The sequence below is a fragment of the Eulemur rufifrons genome, chromosome 6 (genome assembly GCF_041146395.1).
Source record: "Eulemur rufifrons isolate Redbay chromosome 6, OSU_ERuf_1, whole genome shotgun sequence".
NCBI classification, from domain to species: Eukaryota; Metazoa; Chordata; class Mammalia; order Primates; family Lemuridae; genus Eulemur; species Eulemur rufifrons.
Window position 1 is genome coordinate 96,582,859 of NC_090988.1, and position 23,173 is coordinate 96,606,031.

General features: G+C 54.3%; 3 protein-coding genes across 11 annotated transcripts; 2 read left to right on the forward strand and 1 right to left on the reverse strand.

The window, feature by feature from the left end:
* Positions 1 to 68: 68 nt before the first annotated feature.
* C6H11orf68 (chromosome 6 C11orf68 homolog) lies at positions 69 to 2,302 on the forward strand. 2 transcript variants are annotated; one of them, XM_069470161.1, is made up of 2 exons: positions 69 to 221; positions 899 to 2,302. In XM_069470161.1, the coding sequence occupies exons 1-2, from the start codon at positions 97 to 99 to the stop codon at positions 1,656 to 1,658; spliced, it is 885 nt and encodes a 294-aa protein (XP_069326262.1). In that variant the 5' UTR covers positions 69 to 96; the 3' UTR covers positions 1,659 to 2,302. The 2 variants fall into 2 exon arrangements, with proteins under 2 accessions (XP_069326262.1, XP_069326263.1); XM_069470162.1 differs by having other exon boundaries at positions 902 to 2,302.
* Positions 2,303 to 14,719: 12,417 nt separating this feature from the next.
* FOSL1 (FOS like 1, AP-1 transcription factor subunit) lies at positions 14,720 to 20,591 on the forward strand. Of its 8 annotated transcripts, none has more exons than XM_069470163.1 (4): positions 14,720 to 14,874; positions 17,126 to 17,323; positions 18,781 to 18,888; positions 19,275 to 20,591. In XM_069470163.1, exons 1-4 carry the CDS (start codon positions 14,773 to 14,775, stop codon positions 19,683 to 19,685), a joined length of 819 nt encoding a protein of 272 aa, XP_069326264.1. In that variant the 5' UTR covers positions 14,720 to 14,772; the 3' UTR covers positions 19,686 to 20,591. The 8 variants fall into 8 exon arrangements, with proteins under 8 accessions (XP_069326264.1, XP_069326272.1, XP_069326266.1 ...); XM_069470171.1 differs by having other exon boundaries at positions 18,786 to 18,888; XM_069470164.1 differs by having other exon boundaries at positions 14,773 to 14,874; positions 17,129 to 17,323; positions 19,275 to 19,685.
* A 213-nt stretch (positions 20,592 to 20,804) lies between these two features.
* On the reverse strand, positions 20,805 to 21,941 carry CCDC85B (coiled-coil domain containing 85B). The gene has a single exon (XM_069470172.1). The coding sequence runs from the start codon at positions 21,804 to 21,806 to the stop codon at positions 21,198 to 21,200; it is 609 nt and encodes a 202-aa protein (XP_069326273.1). The 5' UTR covers positions 21,807 to 21,941; the 3' UTR covers positions 20,805 to 21,197.
* Positions 21,942 to 23,173: the final 1,232 nt, after the last annotated feature.

Consider the following 23,173-nt stretch of genomic DNA (forward strand, 5'->3'; position numbering starts at 1 on the left):
TACCAGCCCCGCCCCGCGGCGCGGCCGATCCGGCCTGGTGTCTCCGCCCCGTGGCCGCGCTTGTCTATAAAGTTGTTGTTGCGGCGGGGCGCTAAGATGGCGGCGGCGGCTGCAGCCGTGGCGGGGGCGGGGCGCGGCGGCGGCGGCGGCGGCGCGGATCCCCGGCAGGAGCGGAGCCGGGCCCGGAGCTGGGCCGGCGTCGAACGCAGCGAAGGCCGAAGGTGACTGCGGACGGCGGGAGGGGCAGGGCCGGGGCGGGGGCACAGCTTGGGCCGTGGGCGCTAATGGCGGCAGGCGCGGCAGGGTCGGAGCCTGGCCCTCCTGCAGGCTCTAACAAGCCCAGGTTCGAGTCCGGGCACCACCCCATTGGCCTCGGGCCGGCCAGTGCCCTTTCTGGGCCTCAGTGTCCTCGTCCGTAAGTGGGCCTGATAACGCTCGCCTGGGAGGCCTGGCCCTACAGGGCCTGCCTCGGGAGCTGCACGAACGTGCGCTTATTTTCCTCTATTAAAGCCCAGCGCTGCGGATACCTGGCTAGAAGGTGTACTAGGGCCGGTGGCTTCCACACCTGAATTCACATTTTGGTCCTGCCAGTCACTATAGGTGTGACCTTGGGCCAGTCTCTTTTTTCTGAGCTCGTTTCCTTGGCTGAAAGTCAGGGAGAGTAGTAGTAACAGTAGCAACAGCACTTAAGTAGTGCTTACTGCTCCTCAGGCATCTAATTTTCACAACAGATCTACTAGACAGGAACAGTTGCTATCCCATTGTAAAGATTAGGCAACTGAGGCACAGCGACATTAAGTCTTGCCCAAGGCCACACAGTTTAGTCCAGTGCCTGGCACCCACTAGGCCCTAGCAAGCCATATTGTCTCAGACTTGCCCTGACTCAGTTCCCTCACAGCAGGATGGAGCCAGGTGAGGAGCTGGAGGAGGAGGATTCTCCAGGTGGCCGTGAGGATGGCTTCACTGCTGAGCACCTGGCCGCCGAGGCCATGGCAGCTGACATGGACCCCTGGCTGGTGTTTGATGCCCGCACCACGCCTGCCACTGAGCTGGATGCCTGGTTGGCCAAGTACCCGCCATCCCAAGTTACACGCTATGGGGACCCCGGTTCACCCAACTCTGAGCCTGTGGGCTGGATCGCAGCATATGGGCAGGGCTACACCCCCAACTCAGGTGACGTGCAGGGCCTGCAGGCAGCCTGGGAAGCTCTGCAGACCAGTGGGCGGCCCATCACACCGGCTACCCTGCGCCAGCTGGCCATCACCCACCATGTGCTCTCAGGCAAGTGGCTGATGCACCTGGCACCTGGCTTCAAGCTGGACCACGCCTGGGCTGGCATTGCCCGGGCTGTGGTAGAGGGCCGACTTCAGGTGGCCAAGGTGAGCCCACGGGCCAAGGAGGGTGGGCGCCAGGTCATCTGTGTTTACACGGACGACTTCACGGACCGCTTGGGTGTACTGGAGGCAGATTCGGCCATTCGTGCAGCAGGCATTAAGTGCTTGCTCACCTACAAGCCTGATGTCTACACCTACCTGGGCATCTACCGGGCCAACCGCTGGCACCTCTGCCCCACTCTCTATGAGAGTCGTTTCCAGCTTGGGGGCAGTGCCCGGGGCTCCCGGGTTCTGGACCGCGCCAACAATGTGGAACTGACCTAGTGGGGTCAAGTGGGAGAGACTGCCCTCTGCCCCTCTGCTGGGGATGGATCCTCCTGTCTTCCTTCTCCTTGTCCCAACAAGGCTCAGCCCCTCAGTTCTGGGGACTAGGTCACTTGGGAACTGCCTGCATCTTCGATCCCCTTGAACTTCTGCCCTCTGTTCAGGGCGTACTCAACCCCCCACAGGCCGGGAGCTCTGGCTCCCTAAGGGCCAAGCCCTCAGCCTTCCTCTTCAGTGCTGCTCCCCTCCATTGCCCAGGACCACAGTTCGGGTGCAGACACCTAAGAGGAGAGCCTTCATCCCTGGCTTTACCTCCCCTTCCTCCTGCATTCTCCTTTTCTTTCCTTCCTCCCTCACAAGGGACAAAACTTAGTGCTTCCAGTCCCTCTCCTTGGAGGCTTCATAGTCCAGGGGACAGGAGCCCTGCAGGCCTGAGTGCGCCATTGTGGGGCGTGGGGTAGTTGTGCCCACACATCCCCTGTCAGAGAGGGGATGCCAGGGCCATGGACCTGGGGCCTGCCCCTCCCTACCAACTCACACAGACTGCACCACCTTCCTCCCTTCCTTGGCTACCTTGACATGTGCCTGCTCCTGGTATTTCAATAAAACCCAGCTTGGGTCTGTGTCTTGAGTGTTTTTTAAAATACTGTCTTCGTGATTACCTGCTTTGGTTGCCGGGGGCAGAGGGGGAGTGGGGGGTGGGGGGAGGAGGCAGGGCCTGGAGAGACTGCCCTCTTGACCTGGCCAGACCACCCTCTCTGCCCCCAATAATGAGATGTGCCTCACTGCTGAGGCTGCACTCCTCTGAGAACCTCTGTGAAGTCAGCCCCACTTCCCTCCATCCCAAGAATCAGAATCAGTTTCTCAGTGACTTCCCGTAAATCTAGTGATTGGCCCTTCCAGGAAGGTCCAAGGGGCACTACTGGCCCACAGGGTGCATTTGTGCATATTAGAGAAAGGTGCTTTCTTGGTCCTGGCAGTCCTAGGTCGGAGCACATGGTTTGATGAGCAGAGGATGGGTTGGATTTCAACACCCTAGGCTGGACATCCTTGTGCGGTGAACAACCTGCACAACCATAGGTGGTGTCTCTGGAAGCCCCAGTGTTTATACTCACCTCTCCTACCACCCTGACCATCGTAGGGGTCACTGGACACTTTGCAAAGCACTTCCATATGCATCATTTAATTGTCATAACCTCTAGGACATGTAGGCCCCATTCTGTGGTCAAGGGAATTGAGGCAAAGAGGGGAAAGGAGTTTTCTCAGGGTCGTGCAGTGAAGTCTGGCAGAGCTAGCACTTGCTTCTCAGTCCCTTCCTCCTCAGCGTAAGTGTGCTCCCTGACCTCGCTGAGAAAACCACCCACAGTTAGCTCTTTACAACTCACAAAGCACGTTCACTCATGTGATCTCGTGGGGCCGCCCTGCTGAGACTTGCTGTAGCCTGTGGGAGCCTGGCTCTTGCACCCCCATCTTAACCCCATGCCCGGCCCTGGCCTTGGTTGGGGGCCAGGGTGTCTGGCAGAGAGCCCCGTGGGACACTGCTCTCGTGCCGTGCCGGAGCTGACTCAGCCTCCAGCAGCCTCATCAAATTGGAATTTGGAGCAGAGGAGCGGAGATGCCACCGGGCTGACTGGGTGGAAGTGGCTGAGTCATGAGATGCTGGCTCAATACCCTCTCCGGCTTCCTCCCCACCCTAAGTTTCCCCAGGGCTGAGTACCCCTCTGAACAGCCTTAAGAAGTCCCCAGAGCTAGGTGGTCTCCAAGTTGGAGCCTGGTACCCTGCCTCCCTGAAATCTTCAGTGCCTTGCCCTTGACCAGAGTGGGCCAAGGCACCTCATGGGTCCCGCAGAGATGCCCAAATGGTGTCAGAAGCACCTGGTTCTCCCTCAGTAACTAAGCATGTCGCAGGTTGTCCCTTCCTCTCCATCCCCGTGGCCCTGCCTTAGCCCATTCCTCACCCTTCCAGGCCACCTCAACAGCCTCCACCTTGCCTCCTCCACCCTCCCCCGGGGTCCCTCTCCTCCCCCACAGTCAGGTCAGTGGATTCCACTTGCAGAGCTCCTGCTCAAAGCCCTGCCGTGGCTCCCCACAGCCTGCAGGATAGAGTCCACTCTCCTGCGCTGGCCTTGACCTGGCCCCCATTGACTGCCCCAGCTTCCCTCAGTCACCCCTTTCTGCCTGTGCTCCCCCCACCGAAGCCATCTGGCACTTCCTTCACCCGCTGGCTTGCAGCCCTCGGCCTCAGGCTGTTCCTTCTGCTCCAACACCTGCCCTGCAGCATAGATCACAGGACAGTGTAGTTACTTATGTAATGGCTTGATTGATGTCTATCTCTTGCTGGCCCCTAAGCCACATGCCCAGATTCAGCACTCCATGAAGGCAGGAAGAGTATCCCAATCTCAGCCCTGTCCCCAGAGGCTAGCACAGTGCTTGGCCAGAGCAATCTCGCCATTAAGTATTAAACGAATGTATGAAGTAATTGACAACTCAGATCCAGCGCTTCTGCCTCATCTCCACTGCCTGCTTTGCCTGTCCTGTTCCAAAATCATGAGCTGCTGTGATTTGCTTGCCCATACGCAGGCCTTTCTGACTTCTGTGCTTTTGCTTGTGCCATAGCCTCTGCTTGGCATGCCTGACCCTCACCCGCTTTCCTGGCTGACGCCACAGCACAGATGCACTGGCTCAGGTGTCATTCTCCAGGATCCTCCCCCATCCATCTTCACCCCAACTGTCAGGCACATCCCCAGGCTCCCACAACACCCGCCCACCTGTGGCTCTCATCTGTGGGTCTGGGGCCCCTCAAGGACAGTGGCTGTGCTTTGACACTCCTTCAGGGTGTCCTCAGCATCCAGGAGAGGGCCCAGCCTAGTGCAGGTACCAAATAAACATTCTTGAATAAATGAGTGATTGAATGAAAGCCACTCTCTCTCTGGGTCTCAGTTTTCTCATTCTGTTCACAACAAGAGCCAGGCATTGCACTAAGTGTTTACCTACATCATCTCATCTGAGCTTTACCTGGCTCATTATTGCTGCCATTTTGCAGAAAAGGAAACTGAGACCCAGAAAAGTTCAATAATTGGCTCAAGGTTACAAAGCTAGTAAGTGGCAGAGCCAAGATTCAAACCCAACTCACCCAACCCCAGAGCACCCAATGCATTGTTGAGCCCTCACTGTGTGAAAGTGCTGGCGGTGTGGGGGCCGCAAAGATAGATGAGACCCAGCAAGGGCTTCAGATCTGATTTGTAAAGCACACAGGTTGGGTCCTCAGAACCACCTGGAGGAGAGGCTGGGCCAAAACTGGGATTCCCTTTTTTATTGATGAAGAAAATGAGGCCCAGAGCATACAATGACTACGCTAATTGGGCAGGAAGGGGTCTCCTGGGTCTACAGTGGGGACTGCTCTCTGCTAGGTCAACAGTCCCCCAAAGCCCACCCCATCAGGCTGCCAGGGGCTCTGCCCCATTTGGCTGGCCCCTCCTACAGGGGAGCAGGGAAGTGCCTTAGGCCCCCGGTGGGCTGAGCAAACGCCAACAATCCCTCGTGCTCTGCTCCTTTTATAAAACCAGGGGGAGGATGACTGAGACCAGGAAAAGAAGACAGCCCCCCACCCCGTCTCACATACACCACAAACCGCCAGACCCCAGGAAGGAGGCTCCAGAGGGGCTGTCCAGGGTGGGGGAAAATCTCTGCCTGACCCCTGACTTTAGCTGGGACTCGGGCAGAATCAGGAAGAACAGGAAACAGCTGAGTAGGGAGAAGCTTCAGCCAGAGCTTTGGCAGGATTTTGGGGATTTTCCTGGTGGGGCAGCTGCACCCTGCTCCTGCCTGCTGGGAGGGGCCCTGGCAGGGATGAGGGTTGGGTCAGCAGCTGATTCATCCGAAGAGGGAAACTCCCCACTCCTTTGACGCGCATGTCCCCAGGCACTCAGGGCAAACCTAAGGCACCCCACTGAGAAGCCCACCAACCCCATCTTTCTTTGGTTGGGTGTAGGGAGAAGAAAACCCAGGGTCGACAGAGGGATAAAGTCAGACAGGGTGGCAGGGCTTGGAGGGCAACTTCTGGGGGAATAAAACCAGAAACTGGAACCAGAGTGAAAGCTGGACAAAGGCCACCTCAGGTGTCCTTTCTCACCCATTTTATAGATGAGAAAACTGAGGCTGAAATAATAAAAGCAAATATGTACTTAGTCCTACTCTGCACCAAGCATACTCTAAGCAGTTTATATGCATTAACTTATTTTGGTCCTCACAGCCTTCCTTTTACTGATAAAGAAATTGAGGCAGAAAGAAGTTAAGTAACTTGACTAAGGTCAAGGCTGGAAATGCTCCAGCAGCCTCCACAACTCCCAACAGTGCTGTACACACCTGTGTGGCAGGGAGCCTGTCCCTGGTCCCTGAGCAGCTCTGGCCCCTGGGGACAGGGGCCCCCATGGGGTAAAGTCTGAATTGGTTTCTGGGGATCTTCCACCCTCTGCCCTTTGGAGACCCTAGAGGACAAGCACCGACTCTTATTCCGCTAAAGTTGGCTCCTGCAGAAAAATCAGCCAAACCCTCCCAGGCCAGGAGAGGGCAGCGAAGCATTCCTGCCAAAAGCTCTCTAGAGGGCTTTGACTCTTTTCCAAACCTCAATCCTTTCCTCCCGAGTCAGAGCCTCCCTTTCCTGTCTGCCACCCGCTCCTCACAACATTATGACACACGCGCACACACGCACGCACACGCAGGCGCATGCGTGTACACTGGGAGTCCAGCCCCCAGGCTCCTGCCCCTCAGGGAGCCCGGGCTGGCCCTGCTCCCCTCTGCCCTGGGCCGGGGCCTGCTGAGTCCGATGGGGGCTGGGTTGCAGCTCTGTGAGGTGTGGCCGAGACCCCACGCAGGCCAGCTCTGCCCCATTTGGCTCCCACTCACAGGCTACGTGACTCACCCCCTCGCCCCCCATGACTCAGTTTACATGGGTGCCCAGAGGTCCTCCCAGCATGGGTGGGGCAGTTTATTGGCCCAGCCCAGGCCTGCCAGCCTTTCATCCCAGGATGAGGGATTTCATCCCACTCCTGGCCCAGAGCAGGAGCTGGCACCCTCAAGGGCAGCAGGCCCGGCTCCCAGGAGCCTGGGGGGTGGGAGGGAGGGGAAGTCTCAGGTCTGAGGATTAGAGGAGCCCACGAACTGGGTGACAGGCTCCAGCTGTCCTGGGCCTGGGTCTGCAGGGAGCAGGAGACACTCCAAGAAACTTAAGGGCCAGGCTGAGTGGGCAGAGCCATCCTGGGCACTGACAGCAGAGCCCCTGACACCTCCCTTCAGAGAGAATTGTCCATATAGCAGAAAACATAACAGCAAGAAAATATTGACATTTATTGATCCCTTACTATACTGGTGCCATGCTCAGCACTATCCATGTGGGGTCTCATTTACTCCCCCCAACAACCCTGAAAAGCAAATATTATCATATCCTTTTTATAAATGAGGAAACGGAGGCATTGAGAAGTGAAGCAAATTGCCCAGGTTACCCAGCCAGCAAGTGGCTGAGCTGGGATTCAAACCCAGGCCATCTGACCCAGAACTCATGCTGTGAACCCAAGCGCCTCCTGAGCAGACATGAGGGGCCCAATGACCAACCCCCCACCTCCAGGGAGCTCCATTGAAACCTCTGGTTTAGGGACCACAGTATGTAAACGACTGATCTGCAAGAAAGGGAAACTGAGGCTTCCAGAGGGAAAGGGACTGACCAGGGCTGGAGAGGTGGCCGGTGTGGGGAAGGGAGTCCCCCTTTTTATGAATGTCTCCCCCAATCTCAAATCCTCCTCTGCCAGGAAGCCTTCTCCCACTCACCCCTGTCCCACGGGGAAAGAACTCTTCCTTCCTGGGGGCTCCTGCAATGAAACTGACGCTCTCTGGCTCCTGCCCCCAGCATTGTCTCCCTAGCACCAGGACTGTTCTGAGTGTCTCACCACTTCTCTGGATTTCAGTGCCTTGTGGCCAGGACCAAGTCTTTAATCTTCTCCACCACTCCCACATCTGGCTCAATCCAACTTTTAATTCAATTTACTCAGGAGAATGAATAAAGAAAGTGAGACCTGGTGTGGTGGCTCATACCAGTAAATCCAAGCACTTCAGGAGGCCAAGACAGGAGGATCACTTGAGCCCAGGAGTTTGAGACCAGCCTGGGCAACACAGCAAGACAGCATCCACAGAAACTAAAAAAATCAGCCAGGTGTGGTGGTGCACACCTGTAGTCCCAGCTACTAGGGAGGCTGAGGTGGGAAGATCACTTGAGTGCCCGAGGTTGAGGTTGCTGTGATCCATGATCGCGCCGCTGCACTCCAGCCTGGGCAACAGAGTGAGACTCTGTCTCAAAATAAAAGAAAGGAAGGAAAGAAAGAGAGAAAGGAAAGAAAGGGAAGGAAGTAAGGGAGGAAAGGGAAGGAAAGGGGAAGGGAAGGGAGGGGAGGGGAGGGGGGAAGGAAAAGAAAGAAAAAGTAAAAGAAGGGCCAGGTGCGGTGGCTCACGCCTGTAATCCTAGCACTCTGGGAGGCCAAGGCAGGAGGATCTCTTGAGCCCAGGAGTTTGAGGTTGCTGTGAGCTAGGCTGACACTATGGCACTCTAGCCTGGGCAACAGAGTGAGACCCTGTCTTAAAAAAAGAAAAGAAAAGAAAATGTGGTACATCCATGCAATGGGATATTAGCCATAAAAAGGAGTCAACTGCTGCCACACAAGGCAACATGATGAACCTCACAGACAATGATAAGAGACAGAAGCCAAACACAAAGGAGCACATGCTGTATGATTCATTGATGTGAAATTCTACAAGAGACAAAACTAACTGATGACAATAGAAATGAGTTAAGTGATTTCCTGGGATGGGGGAATTGACTGCAAAGGGACAGGAGAGAACTTCCTTGCTGTGTGGCTTTTGGCAAGTTGCTAAAAGTTTCTCTGTGCCTCCATTTCCTAATATGTAAAATGGGTATATCATTATAATATTATCTATATCACAGGGCTGTTGGGAGGCTTAAATAGATTACTTTGAACGGTGCCTGGTTGATCAGAATTCAGTGAATGGAAGCCACTCGTGTTATCCTTCTTAGCTCCTCGAGCCTCCCAATCAACATGCAACACAAAAGCACATAGGATACGTCAAGCGTCTTTACCCCACCCTTTCCCAGGTCTCAGGCCCTCCTGTGCAGCAATTCTAAAGGTGCCACAGCTTAGAAGAGTCCAAGTCGGGGGGTGAAATGGTTAGACTTTTAAAATTCCTCTGTGAACATTTTCATGATTAAAACAATCCCTCAGGCTGCTGAGTGGGAAATGGAGAGGAGGAAGCTGAGCTGGGGGCTGTGAAGAGCATTCAGGAGAGACAGGATGGGGCCGGGACCAAGGAAAAGAAATGTTTTATTGAAGTGAATTCAAATGTCATCACCAGGCTGGGCGAGGTGGCTCACGCCTGTCATCCTAGCACTTTAGGAGGCCAAGGCTGGAGTATCACTTGAGGTCAGGAGTTTGAGACCAGCCTGAGCAACACAGCAAGACCCCATCTCTACAAAAAGTAGAAAAATTAGCCAGGCATGGTGGTGCCTGCCTGTAGTCCTAGCTATTTGGGAGGCTGGAGGCTGAGGCAGGAGGATCACTTGAGCCAAGGAGTTTGAGGTTGCAGTGAGCTATGATCACGTCACTGCCTCATGCCTGGGCAACAAAGTGAGACCCTGTCTCAAAAACAAACAAGCAAACAAACAAACAAAAATGTCATTTCCAGAAACGGAGCAACTGGAATTCTTTTTTTTTTTTTTTTTTTTTGAGACAGAGTCCCGCTCTGTTGCCAGGGCTAGAGTGCCATGGCATCGGCCTAGCTCATAGCAACCTCAAACTCCTGGGCTCAAGCAATCCTCCTGCCTCAGCCTCCTGAGTAGCTGAGACTACAGGCATGCGCCACCATGCCCAGCTAATTTTTTCTGTATATATTTTTAGTTGTCCATATAATTTCTTTCTATTTTTAGTAGAGACGGGGTCTCGCTCTTGCTCAGGCTGGTCTCGAACTCCTGAGCTCAAAGGATCCACACACCTCGGCCTCCCAGAGTGCTAGGATTACAGGCGTGAGCCACTGCGCCCAGCCACAACTGGAACTCTTACTCACTGAATAATGCTGGTGGGATGTAAAGTGGTACAACCTCTTTGGAGAACTGTTGAAGAGAATCAATTAAAGCCAAACATGCACCTACCCTATGACCCAACAATTCCCCCCAGAGAAATACCCAAGAGAATGGAGGGCAACTGGTCACTAAAGGACACATCAAGAATGCTCACAGCAGCCTTAGTCATACTAGTCCTAAACATGAAGGGCCCTCAAGTCACTGGCAGGAGAATGGAGAGACCAATTGTGGAATATCTGTGCAATGGAAAGCTACACAGCAATAGCAAAGACCATGCTGCTGGTTCACTCCACAATGTAGACGAATCCCACAGACATGTTGAGTAAAAGAAGCCAGACCCAAAAGAATACACACCATATGGTTTCATTTATACGAGGTTCAAGAACAGATAAAACTAATCTCTGATGATAGAAGTCAGAATAATGGTTACCTATGGGTGGGGGATAGTGACTGGAAGGGGCACAAGGAGCCCTCCGAACTGCTGGAAATGTCCTCTGTCTTGATAAAGATGGTAGCTACATGGCTCTACACATGTAAAAATTCATTGAGCTACACACATTGGTTGTATGTATATTAAACTTCAATTTAATCGACAACTTAAATCTAAGAGCTAAAACTATACAACTCAGAAGAAAAACATACGGGTAAGTCTTCATGACCTTGGACTTGGCAACAAATTCATACATTTGACACTTAAAGCATGAGAGAAACAAAAAAATAGATAAATTGGACTTCATAAAAACACTTTTAAACTTTTGTGCATCCAAGGAAATTATCAAGAATGTGAAAAGACAACTTACAGAATGTGAGAAAATGTTTGCAAATCATAGATCTGATAAGGGCTTAGTATCCACAATACATAAAGAATGAGTATAACTCAACATAAAAAAAAAACCTTAATTTCTGAAGGGGATTTTTAAAAAAGATTAAAAAAAACAGTTAAAAATGGGCAAAGACTTGAATAGACATCTGTCCAGAAATGATATACATGAGAACTAAAAGCACATGAGAAGATGTTCATTGGTCACTAAGGAAATGCAAATCAAAACACACCATCTAGGACGTCTCTAATTTAAAAAACGGAAAATAACAAGTGGGGTTGGCAAAAGTTTGGAGAAATTAGAAGCCTGGTGGAAATCATACACTGCTGGTGGAAATGTGAACGGGTACAGTCACTTTTTAAAACAGTCTGGCAGTTCCTCAAAAGATTACTGTATGATCCAGCAATTGCAATCTTAGGTATATACTCAAGAGAAATGAAAACATATGTCAACACAACAACTTGCACACAAATGTCCACAGCAGCATTATTCATAATAGCCAAAAAGTGGGAACAGCCCAAACCCAACGTCCATCAGCTTATGAATAAATAAACAAATTGTGGTATATACATACCATGGAATATTATTCAGCCATAAACAGCAAACAAGTATTGATCCATGCTACAACAGGAATGAGTCTTGGAAAAAAGGAAAAGTCATGCTATGTAAAGAAGTCAGACAAAAAAGACCATGTGATGTGTGATTCCATTTACATGAAATGCCCAGAACAGGAAAATCCACAGAGACAGAAAGATTAGTGGTTACCAGGGGATGGGGGAAGGGGGAAATAGGGAGTGATTACTTCATGGGTATGGGGTGTTTTTCTGGAGTGATACAATTTGAAACTAAAGAAAGGTGATGGTTGCACAACATTGTAAATGCACTAAATGGCACCATAGTGCATACTTTTTATTAAAATGGTTAATTGCATGTTACCTTATTAATAATTTCACCTCAATTAAAAAAATAAACTTCAATTATAAGAGTGAATAGAAACTGAAAAACATAAACATCACCTCCAGTGCCCTGGTGGCACTGAGAGCCCACTGGGTGCCAAGCCCCTCTCCCTCTCCCTGAAGCCCCAAGAGGTGGGGATTCTATGGGGCCCAGCAAGCAGCAGTGACTGAGCCGGTCTCACATGGCTACCAAGGGACAGTACTAGAGTCTTTCAGGCCTCCCTGCCCCCAGACTCCCAGCAATCTTTGTGGCCCCCTGGGGTTCTCTCCTGGCCTCCCTGGGTGGGAGCTGGTGAGGTCAGGGACTGGGAACGTTTCTGAGGCCACAAGGCGGGAGTTAGTGACTGAGGAGCTTGGAATGTGCTGCCTCTGAAAGGACCTCCTTGTGGCTCCACCAACGGTTAGAGCAGGAAGGGACTTTCAAAGTCATGTAATCACTCACTCACACACACACACACTCACAGACACACACACACACTATTTGAGACCTGAGCCCCTGCTTTGCCAGCTGCCCTAGACTGCTTGGGGACGGGGGGCGGGGGGGGGGCAGGGTGAATGTTGCAGGCAGGTGAATGTAGCCAAGGCTGACATGTGTCAGGCCACATATATGCTACCATCTGGCTGCCTGTGTCACCCCTGACCTACCTGGTTTGTGCTCAGCCAAGGAGTTCAGATCTCAGTCAGAGTGTGTGTGTGTGTGTGTGTGTGTGTGCTCCATGAGTGCTTTAACGTGTGATTGGAGTCCCAAGGACTCCCACCCCTGGAGCCTTTTATTAACATGTGCATTTATTTTTGCTACTATTGTCAAATTCTTACTATGTGCCGTATTAAGCATATGGCATTATTTTATTTCTGCCCTCCAGCAACCCTGAGATATACTTATCATTATCTCTCCATTTTACAGATGAAGAAACAGAGGCTCTGAGAGATTGTATACCTTATCTAGGTCACACAACTGGTGAGCAGCCTAATCAGAATTCAAACCCACGACCCACAGTTGTCTGACTGCAGAATGCATGTTCTTTCCATGGGTCACGCTGCCTGAAAAAATCTCTCACTCTCTCTTTCTCTTTCACACACACACATATACCACACACACACATACACGCACACACCCCTGTATTTCTCATGGTGGTAAACTGCTGTGGTTTCTTTTCCTTTTAGAGGAAGACAAACGTTGAGTAGAACAAGGGTAAGGGAGAGGCACCAGGCTGGTAACCACCTTCTGAGTGCACAGCACCTCACAGCTTACAAAGCACTTTCACGTTTATGATCTCATTTGATCCCACAAAAGCCCTGTGAGGTCAGCAGGAAGGAACAATTGGGGCTGGGACTCAGAAGGAAGGTGACCTGCTCAGGGTCACACAGACAGAACATGGTCGCTCTGGGACTGGGACCCCAGAGCCAAGCTGGCCTCCTGGCTGTGAGTACTGAGTACACCCACAGACCCCTGGCTTCTGTTCCTGAGCAGCCCAGGACCCTGCTTCCCTGATGGCAAAACTGGAACCAATCAAATGGAGGTACTGGTGGAAAAGAAGGAAAGCTCAACCCTCTTTTCTGTAGTTGTGTGACATTGGTAGCTCTTTACTCTCTCTCAGCCTCAGTTTCTTTTTTTTTTCTTTTTTTTGAGACAGAGTCTCACTCTGTTGCCCAGGCTAGAGTGAGTGCTGTGGCGTCAGCCTAGCTCACAGCAACCTCAAACTCCTGAGCTCAAGCGATCCTCTTGTCTCAGCCTCCCGAGTAGCTGGGACTACAGGCATGCACCACCATGCCCGGCTAATTTTTTTTTTATATATATATATTTTTAGCTGTCCATATAATTTCTTTCTATTTTTAGTAGAGATGGGGTCTCGCTCTTGCTCAGGCTGGTCTCGAACTCCTGAGCTCAAACGATCCGCCCACCTCGGCCTCCCAGAGTGCTAGGATTACAGGCGTGAGCCACCGTGCCCGGCCAGCCTCAGTTTCTTCATCTATAAAATGGGAGGAAGCAGAGAGGAAGTTTGGGGAGGGTGCTCTCAGCAGTGCCCTTTTGCTTGTGTGAAAAGGTGTCTGTGCAGCTGTGAGGGCTTTGGAAAATCTTGGTTGAGCCTGGACTTGGAGCTCCCACAGCCCTAACTTGGCAACCTGCGTCAGCCACTCACTTAGTGACCTTGGGCAATTCATTTCAACAGCTCTTAGCCTCGGTTTCCCCATCTGTAAAATGGGGATGATGATGGTACCTACCTCCCAAGCACATATGGCCATGGCCTCACATCCACACAGACCTCTGACATCATCTCCAAGCTGGCGACCACAGCTCTGGAAGGGAAGTGACAGTAAAGTCGGCCTTTGTCAGACCTCAGGATGCCTGTGTCCCACTACAGGCTCTCACTGCCTGTAGAAGCCCTGAATTAACACTTGTTATAGCTCCTGAGATTATCCTGAGAAATGCACTATATTGCATTATATTTGTGGGTAGTTCAAAGCATTACCTTGTTTATTGTAAACATTTTAAATATATCACGATTTTTGTAACCCTGGTTTGGAATTTATTCACTTTTTAGTTACTTGAGGCCTTCAAACAATGTCAGTAGAGGGTCCTCATTCCAGGAAGCCTTGGGTGGCACTTGGTATGGTTCCTGGCATGAAATAAGCACTCAGTAAATGATGACAATCCGTCACATTTACAATCCACCTTACACTTTCCAGGCCGCTTTCACATTCATTCCAAACCCCCACGCGCGGCAAGGTGGCTAGCTGTGTGAAACGGAGGCCAGCCAGGCCGTGAGGGGCCGGGGGCGCGGCCCGGCGGGGGCGGCGGGGCGGGCGGGGCGCGCGGTCCCTCAGGTGCGTAAATCCGCGGGGAATCCTCGGCTCCACCTGGGCGTGGCGAGGAAGTTGCACCATGTATGGGCAGCTACGTCAGAGGGGGGCGTGCCGCCGCGGGGTTGGGGACGCCAAGTCTGCCCTTTTCCCCACCAAAAGGCGGCTGCCGGACCGTAGGAGGCGTCGAAAAGTTCGGGACCGACAGGCAAAAGGCGGCGCGTCTGGAGAGGTGGAGCCCTGAGGTGACCGGCGCCGCCGCGAAACGCCCCCACCTCCCGCGGTCGGAGTGGTTCAGCCCGAGAACTTTTCATTCATAAAAAGACTCCGCGAGGCGCGCGTGAGTCAGAACCCAAGCTGCCGACGCGGACCCCACAGAGCAGCCAGCCCAGGGCATGTTCCGAGACTTCGGGGACCCCGGACCGAGCTCCGGAGCCGGCAGCGCGTACGGCGGCCCCCCGCAGCCCCCCGCCGCGGCGCAGGCGGCGGCCCAGCAGGTGAGAGGGCCCCCTGGGCTCCCCGGGTGGCCCGCGCTCGGGACGCGGGGGTCAGCTCCCGCACGCTCCGGACCGGAGCCGGGAGCCGGAGTAGGGACAAGGTCTGGGGCCGGAGCCGAGGATCCTGCCCAATCTCCGCCATCCAGGGGCCAATTTCCCCGCGCCCCGCCCCCCACGGCCCAGAGGAAGGCGAACGCCCCTCTTACCCGTCCCCTTCTCCCTGCCTGAAATGGATCTGTCCCTCCACCTCTGTTACCTTCTTTCTTTCCTCTGGTCCAACCGCTAATTTCTGTGTCCCACCTGCCTCAGAAGGGATCCCGGACGCCTGGGTAGTCCTAGCCCCGACGGATCAGAGGGTCTTTCCATCTCGGGCTAAATTCCTGGGATCCGGAGTCTGGGCTGTGGCTGAAACGTCCCGACACACAAGGGACGCCCGATCTATTGGGGGAACAGCCCGGACAGAGTGGGAATCCTCGGCACTGTCACCGTCAGTTTGTCTGTCTGTCCTTCTCTACTCTGTCCCCAAGTCCCTATCTCGACACAGTGGAGCCTGGCGGTCCCTGGCAGTGGAACCTAATAGGTTCCCGGAGACTGGCTTTCGACCCCTTTACCGAATAGGGACGGCGAGGTGCCGGGACGTGCGCTGGGTAGTGCTGCTGGCAACTCCGGCGCCCCCGCCTCTCGGCACCGAACGGTGCCCACTGCCGGCTGGGGGGACCCGAGAGGTGGCAGGTGCCCATTTCCTGTCGAGGGGCTGCGAGCACGTGTCGTCAGGGAGGGAATGAGAGGCGTCCGTTCCGCCGAGTCACGGAGGCTGAGTCACTCGGGGCGCCCCTCCCTTCCTGGCCCCGAGCGGCCCGGGCCCTGACAACCTTGGAAGCGGGAGATGCCGCTGGCGGTGCCTCGGCCGGGAACTGGGGTCACTGGGCCGCTGGGTTTGCGGTGCAGGGCCAGGGCCACTGCTGTTGGGACTTGCCTGGGCTTGTGGGGAGCTTCCCGGACTACTGGGCGCCAACACCCGGGGCCCAGCGGCAGAGCTCGAACCCAGTTCTCCTCCCAGAACACTGAGCCCGCATCCCAACCCAATCCTCAGATTTCTGGCTGAAAGGATGGTCATAGGGGCAACGTGCTGGATGCTTGCCACATCATTTACGGTATCTCATGGAATCTAAGACCTCAAGCTGAGCGCGGTGGCTTAAGCCTGTAATCCTAGCACCCTGGGAGGCCGAGGCAGGAGGATCTCTTGAGGTCAAGAGTTTGAGACCAGCCTGAGCAAGAGCGAGACCCCGTCTCTACTAAAAAAAATAGAAAGAAATCAGGTGGACAACTAAAATATATATAGAAAAAATTAGCGGGGCATGGTGGTGCATGCCTGTAGTCCCAGCTACTCCAGAGGCTGAGGCAGAAGGATCTCTTGAGCCCAGGAGTTTGAGTTTGCTGTGAGCTAGGAGGATGCCATGGCACTCTAGCCCCAGCAACAGAGCGAGACTCTGTCTCTAAAAAAAAAAAAAACTCCTAGATTTTAAAACCTGCCATTATTTTGTGCCACTAATTTTTTTAAATGAGATGTTGTACTCCTCACCTGTGATAATATTAACAATGAGGAAACTAAGGCACACTGAGGTTAAATAACTTACCCAAGGTCACACAGCCAGTAAGGGGCTGAGCTGAGATTAGAACTGGGACAGCTAGAACCCAGAGCAGTGCCTCTTGTCTGCCACATCCCCTCTGCTTTGGGCACCTGCCACTTATCAGACTTATCACACACATTCTCTCTCACCTGATTTCACAGCCTCCCTGTGAGCTGGTGTTGTAATTATCCTTTCTGTGCAGATGGGTGCAGGAGCAGGTAAGAGCCCAGGTGCCTGGGCTCAAATCCCATTTCCTGCTTATTGGCTGCGTGTCTGTGGACAGCCGTTCTCCTGTCTGAAAATGAAGGTACTATTGTGCCAATTATATGAGTCAGTATTTGTAAAGTGGTTAGAACAGTGCTTGGAAGTTCATACTTTTTAAGTATTAGCTCTGATGGGGAAACAGAGGCACAGAGAGGTTATGTGACCTGCCCAAAGATACACAGCTATTGAGTAGCAATTTGTCACCAAGCCTAACTCTGACTGTCAAGCTGTGTTCTTTCTGGTCTCCCAGAACCAGTATCTACATTGAGGGTGGGCAGCAGTGTGGCCTCTGCTAACTGAAAGCCCCTCGATCCCCACAGACCTCATCCCTGGCCTTCCATTTTCTTGTCCCTCAGAAGTTCCACCTTGTGCCAAGTATCAACGCTGTGAGTGGCAGTCAGGAGCTGCAGTGGATGGTGCAGCCTCATTTCCTGGGACCCAGCAGCTACCCTAGGCCTCTATCCTACCCCCAGTACAGCCCCCCACAACCGCGGCCAGGAGTCATCCGTGTCCTGGGGCCACCTCCAGGGGTACGTCGCCGGCCCTCTGAACAGGTAAGGAGCAGAGGCATTGTACTGGGTCCAACTGCCCACAGGGGTGATGGGGTACAGAGGACAAGCTCTTGCTAGAAAGGAAAGCACAGTCTTAGAAGAGGGGAAGGTAGGGGCACTGGCATCCATTGTCCAAGGCAGAAAATGGTAGGAACCCCTGGGAATGCTGAGAGGACAAAACAGTCACTTCTGTATCAGCAAAAGCTTCCTGGAGAAGGCGGCATATCAGCCCCAATTTGCATAGGCAGAGAAGAAGGAAAGAACATTCCAGGTGGAGGGGATAGCAGGAGCAAGAATAGAGGTGGAGGTGAGAAGGTGTAAGGTACGCATGTGGAAGGGTGGGAGGACCTCCACCTGCTGACATACATGGACGGGGTGGGCTTATGCTGTCTGGGGAGAGAACAGGAATAGAGGGGTCCCTTCAGCTACTCTCTGGGTCTCAGTTTCACTGTCTCATTTAATCCCCACAAAAACTCTCTAGGGGAATGTACTCTGGTTTTCCCCATCTTCCAGCCCAGGAAATGAAGGCACAGAGGGGTAGTCACTTGCACAAGTTGTGAGTAATGAGACAGGACTGGCCTTAGCCCCAGGTCTATCCAATTCTGAAGTCAGACCCTAACCATCAAGCCACCCTGTCTCACTGGATCCTAGTTCTTGCTCTGGAACCATAAACAAGTACATCCTCCCTGGGCCTCAGTTCCTTACATGTAAAATTGGGTTAAGAATTTGTTTAAGCCAGGCATGGTGGCGCATGCCTGTAGTCCCAGCTACTCAGGAGGCTGAGGCAGAAAGATTGCTTGAGCCCAGGAGTTTGAGGTTGCCGTGAGCTAGGCTGACACCATGGCACTCTAGCCTGGGCAACAGAGTGAGACTCTGTCTCAAATTAAAAAAAAAAAAAAAAAATTAAAAGAATTTATGTTTAAAAAAAATCTATGTAAAGCACTTAGCTGGCACATAGTGGGTTCCCAGTAAATTGCAACTTATTCAGCAGCACTCATTAGTCCTTCCTAGTGCCCACAGTTCCTGGGGTTAAGAGAAGACTTGGCTGTTCAGAGATCCAGAAGGATGAGGGTCCTACAATAAGGGGTAACCCCAGCCCAGGTGGTCAGAGGTGGAAAGGCCACTTCTGGCTGGGGAATGAGAAGGCTTCCTGGAGGCAGGGGTATTTTCAGTCCTGGATGATGAGGAGGGTTAAGGTTTGTGGAGGGGGAGGATATTAAGGAGAGAAATGAGTGCTAAAGCTAGGTGCGAGGAGGGAATTTGACCAAGCTAACTAGTGGTTCAGCCTGGATAACTGGTTGGAGTCACCAGTCCCTAAATCACAGGCTGAGGGGGTCCCCCACGCTTCTGTGTCCTCTGCCAGGGTCCTACCACTGGACCACTGCAGAGGTGGGGGGCAAGTTCCTGGCAGCCAGTGGCCCAGGGTCTTCCTCACCACCACCCTCACCCCAAACCCCCAGATCAGCCCGGAGGAGGAGGAGCGCCGCCGAGTAAGGCGCGAGCGGAACAAGCTGGCTGCGGCCAAGTGCAGGAATCGGAGGAAGGAACTGACCGACTTCCTGCAGGCGGTGAGCACCGGCCCTGTGGAGGGTGCCCAGGCCCCGACCCACAGAGCCTAAGGGGGACCCTGGCTCCCAGGAGCCTACGGTGTCACAGTGTATGTAGCCCCCCAACACCACCCTGGCTCCCTGTCAGAGGGGCAGTCCTTCCGGGAATAGGTCAAGGAAAAACCGATTAAAAATTGACTGCAGCACTTCTCACCCGCTGCAGAGCTCCGCCAGCAATCTCCTAAGAGCCCAGCCTGATGGGAGTCATGCCCATTTTCTCCCAGGGGCTCATGGGAGTTGCAGTCCAGACTTGCTAGGGACTGCCCACCCCACCACCACCCAGCACCACCTGAGGCTATGGGGTATTCAGCCTTCAGCTTCCTGACTCCCCTCCTGACCCTCTACAGGAGACTGACAAACTGGAAGACGAGAAATCTGGGCTGCAGCGGGAGATTGAGGAACTGCAGAAGCAGAAGGAGCGCCTGGAGCTGGTGTTGGAAGCCCACCGACCCATCTGCAAAATCCCGGAAGGAGCCAAGGAGAGGGACACAGGCAGTACCAGCAGCACCAACAGCCCGCCGGCCTCCTGCCACCCTGTACCTTGTATTTCCTTGTCCCCAGGTCCTGTGCTTGAACCTGAGGCATTGCACACTCCCACACTCATGACCACACCCTCCCTGACTCCTTTCACCCCCAGTCTGGTTTTCACCTACCCCAGCACCCCTGAGCCCTGTGCCTCGGCTCATCGCAAGAGTAGCAGCAGCAGTGGGGACCCATCCTCTGACCCCCTTGGGTCCCCCACCCTCCTTGCTTTGTGAGGCACCCCAGCCCCACTCCCTGCAGGTGCTACCCTAGCCAACATCTTCTCTTTCTCCATTGGTCCAGCTGGCCTGGACCATATCCCACACCCAACCCCCACAGGTTCTTTTCCATCCCTCCACATGAGACTGAGCAAATTTTGCTTCACAATAGAGCCAGCTTGGGGCCATCAAAGCTACCCACTGTTTTTCTAGAGCTGGCCTCTCTAGCACGATTTGCACTAAATTAGAGACAAAATATTTCCCACTTGTGCCAGAGGAATCCTGGCAGCCCAAAGAGACTTTGTAGGTCCCTAGGGGTCCTCTGGAGCCCTAGCCCCCTTCAGCCCACCCCCACACTCCACATCACTCTGTTCCTGTGATCTACCCAACCCTCCCCCCTGACCGAAGGTGCCATTCTACCAGCCTAGAACACTAACTCACCCAGCCCCACTGCCAGCAGCAGCAGGTGATTGGACCAGGGCATTCTGCTGGCCCCTCCTCAACAGCACAGCTGAGGAGGCACCAGAGGCTCCTGTGATGAGCTGACTTGCAGATCTCAGCTCTGAGAAGCCTTTAGCTCCAGGGAATCCAAGCCTCCACAGTGAGGGCAGCTGCTATTTATTTTCCTAAAGAGAGTATTTTTATACAAACCTGCCAAAATGGAATAAAAGGCTTGAAGCGCTGGCCTAGGCGTCTCATTAGACCTACAGGCTAAAGGGAGAACACTTGGAGCCAGAAGAGCTAGGTTCCGGTCCCAGCTCCACAGACTGACTGCATGACCTTGGACAAATTCTTTGATGTTTTTGGACCTTGATTGTCTTATCTGACAAATGAGGCTACGCTCTGCCTCATCTCCAGGATTGAGAGGAAAGAATGCTCTGGGATACAAGCGAAGAGGATTATCATCCTTCTCCCCATCGGGGCCCACAGCGCTCCTGCGTGTGCCACAGGGGGGCGCTGTTATGCCCCGTTCCCGCCTCAGAGAAGACGGACGAGTGGGTTCTAGGTTCCCAACACCTGCTTCCTGCCCCATTGTCTTGGACAGGAAGGAGCCTGGAAGGGAACTGGAGCCACTTCGGGGGCCGGATTACGGCTTGTTCCGGCGCCCGACGGGGGGAAGTCAGTGGTTTACCACCACCTCGCATCCCTTCCCAGACTCGAGGTAATGGGGGAGTCATTAGTTATGCGGTCCTTCGGATGGGAAGGGTACCCCATCTCAGCGTCCCCACCCTCGACCCAATCCCGACAGTACCAACAGTACCAAACAGACTCTGCCCAGGCTCGGGCTCCGCTTCCGTCCCGGTTTATTAGCCCTCACCCAACCCCCAGCAAGTCCATCTGCTCCAGCCTCCAGTCCCCCTGCTGCCCCGCCAGCGAGAGCGAGGGGCCCTCCTCGGTTTCAGGGTTTCTTAGTCCATGCCAGTGGCCCCTCGTGCGCAGCCAGGACGGCGTCCAGGTCCCGAGGTTCATCGCAGTCCCAGAGCTCCGGGAGCAATCCGGGTGGGCGCTGGCGTGGGGGAAGCAGCGCCCTCAGTCATCGGGGGAGCAGGCCAGGGGCAACTGATCCGGACTGCCCACGCTGCCGGTGCTGGAGCTTCCATCGCCTAGGTCGCGGGGCCCGCAGGGGGGCAGGGCGAGCTCGGGTGTTGGCCCGGCGCCTGAGCCCCCAGCGCCGCCGGGGCCGCCGCGGGGGCCCCATTCCTCCCCCAGCGCCAGGCAGAGCTCCTTAAGCGCCAGGTTCTCCCGCAGCAGCTCCTCCTGGCGGCCCTCCAGCTCGGCCAGCTTCTGCCAACAGCCGCCCAGGTCCTCGCGCACGGCCCGGGATGCCTGGGTCCCGAAGAGCTGCCACTGGCGCGCGGCGCGCCGCCCGCGCTGGCGCTCCGAGTCCAGGAAGCAGCAGAGGTCGCGCAGCTCGCGGTTCTCTGCCTGCAGGCGCCGGTTGAGCTGCTTGAGCTCGCGGATCTCGCCCAGGTGACCCTGCAGCTGCCGATTCACCTCCTGCATGAGGCGGCCGCGCTGCACCAGAGCCGCCAGGCGCGCCGCCTCCTCCCGCCGCAGGCGCCGCACCAGCTCCTCCTTGCCCAGCGCCGCCATCTCCTCATCCGTCAGCTCCTCCAGGCCTCCTGCTTCGGCCTCCATGGCTGGTCAGGCCGCTGGAGCATCGCCCGCCCGCCGCCGTGGCCCAGGAGCCCCACGTCGGGCCCAGCGCCGCTCAGGCTCGGGCTCCGGCTCCGCGGGCGGCAGGCAGTGGCGGAGGCAGCGGAGGCTGCAGCAGCCACCGGGGGTGGGCACGCGGCGGGGCGCGCGCCGGGGCGGGGCCGCATGACGTTGCGGAAAGACAGCCAATCCGGAGAAGCCTCTCTGGAAAGGGGCGGGGCCTGAGCACGAAGCCGGTTCCCGCCCCATTCCGGACCTCATTGTCGCTGACCCTCGAAAACAAGGGACTCCGGCGTCATCGTCCTCTTCACCGGTCTCAACCCCCAGATAGGCACTTCCTACCTCCAAGTTCCAGATCTCTTCAAGCTCGAGCCTAGGCCTCTCGGCTCCTCTGAGATCCAGCACTCGGCTGTTGGCCCCTGACTCCTGCCCATCCCCGACGGAACTCAGGCGGATTCCTTTCCAGCCCCTCTTACCTTTGGTTCATTCAACTCGAGAGTCTCGGCTCGCTAAGCATCGCTCTTAACTCCTCAGAACCCTGAGTTCAAACGTTGTAGCTCACTATTCGCCTACTCTCCCTCCCAGGGAGCGTTTCCTGCCTGGGGGGAGGGACATACAAGAGATTCGGTTGTTCAATAAACCTTTATTGTGTGCAAGGCCCGTGCAGAAATAAATTTGACCAAGGTCCTGATCCTGTCCTCACAAAGGTCGCAATCTGGTAGGAAAGATAGGTTGTGTTAAACCAGAAGCAAATGGAGGAGTATGGTCTAAGATAACCCCAAAAGGTTTCCCTGAAAACGTGATATCTGAGGGGCTCTGGTAGATGCATATGACTTTGCCAAGTAAAGAGAGAGCTATTTCAGGGAGATGAGCATGGTGAAAGACACTGGCACCAGAAAGAGCTGCTTTAGGAATAATGAGGGTAGCTTGATGTTTTTTGAAAGGCGGATGTGTGGAGAACCGTGGTAAGAGAGGGAGGGAGGCTTCAAGAGTAGGCAGAAGCCAAATTCTTAAGCGGTTTCAATACTAGGCTGGAGCGTTTCCAAAAGCCAGTAAGGATTTTAAGCAGGGGAGTAACATTTTAAAATATGCGTTAAACAAAATTGTTCAGCCTGCACTGTGTGGGATGGACCCTGGGAGGGGGGTTGCAGGCAAGATTAAAAACACTGTGTCAATGATCAAGGAGAGCTATGCAGAAAGACTGCACTGGGGCAGCGTTGGTGGGAGTGGAGAGGACAAACAGATACTAACATTCAGGAGGCAAATCACCGGAACTGAATGTGGGGAGAGAGGAGTCTGGGAGAAAGCGCAGGTTTCTAGTATGAGAACTGGGTGTATGTTGGGGCTGT

Bases quoted from the DNA above. Each gene is read 5' to 3' on its own strand.
- C6H11orf68 (XM_069470161.1), top strand. From the start codon at position 97: ATGGCGGCGGCGGCTGCAGCCGTGGCGGGGGCGGGGCGCGGCGGCGGC. The intron at 222-898 runs GTGACTGCGGAC...GTTCCCTCACAG, and splicing joins GAACGCAGCGAAGGCCGAAG to CAGGATGGAGCCAGGTGAGG.
- FOSL1 (XM_069470163.1), top strand. From the start codon at position 14,773: ATGTTCCGAGACTTCGGGGACCCCGGACCGAGCTCCGGAGCCGGCAGC. The intron at 14,875-17,125 runs GTGAGAGGGCCC...CTTGTCCCTCAG, and splicing joins CGCAGGCGGCGGCCCAGCAG to AAGTTCCACCTTGTGCCAAG. The intron at 17,324-18,780 runs GTAAGGAGCAGA...CCAAACCCCCAG, and splicing joins GTCGCCGGCCCTCTGAACAG to ATCAGCCCGGAGGAGGAGGA.
- CCDC85B (XM_069470172.1), bottom strand. From the start codon at position 21,806: ATGGAGGCCGAAGCAGGAGGCCTGGAGGAGCTGACGGATGAGGAGATG.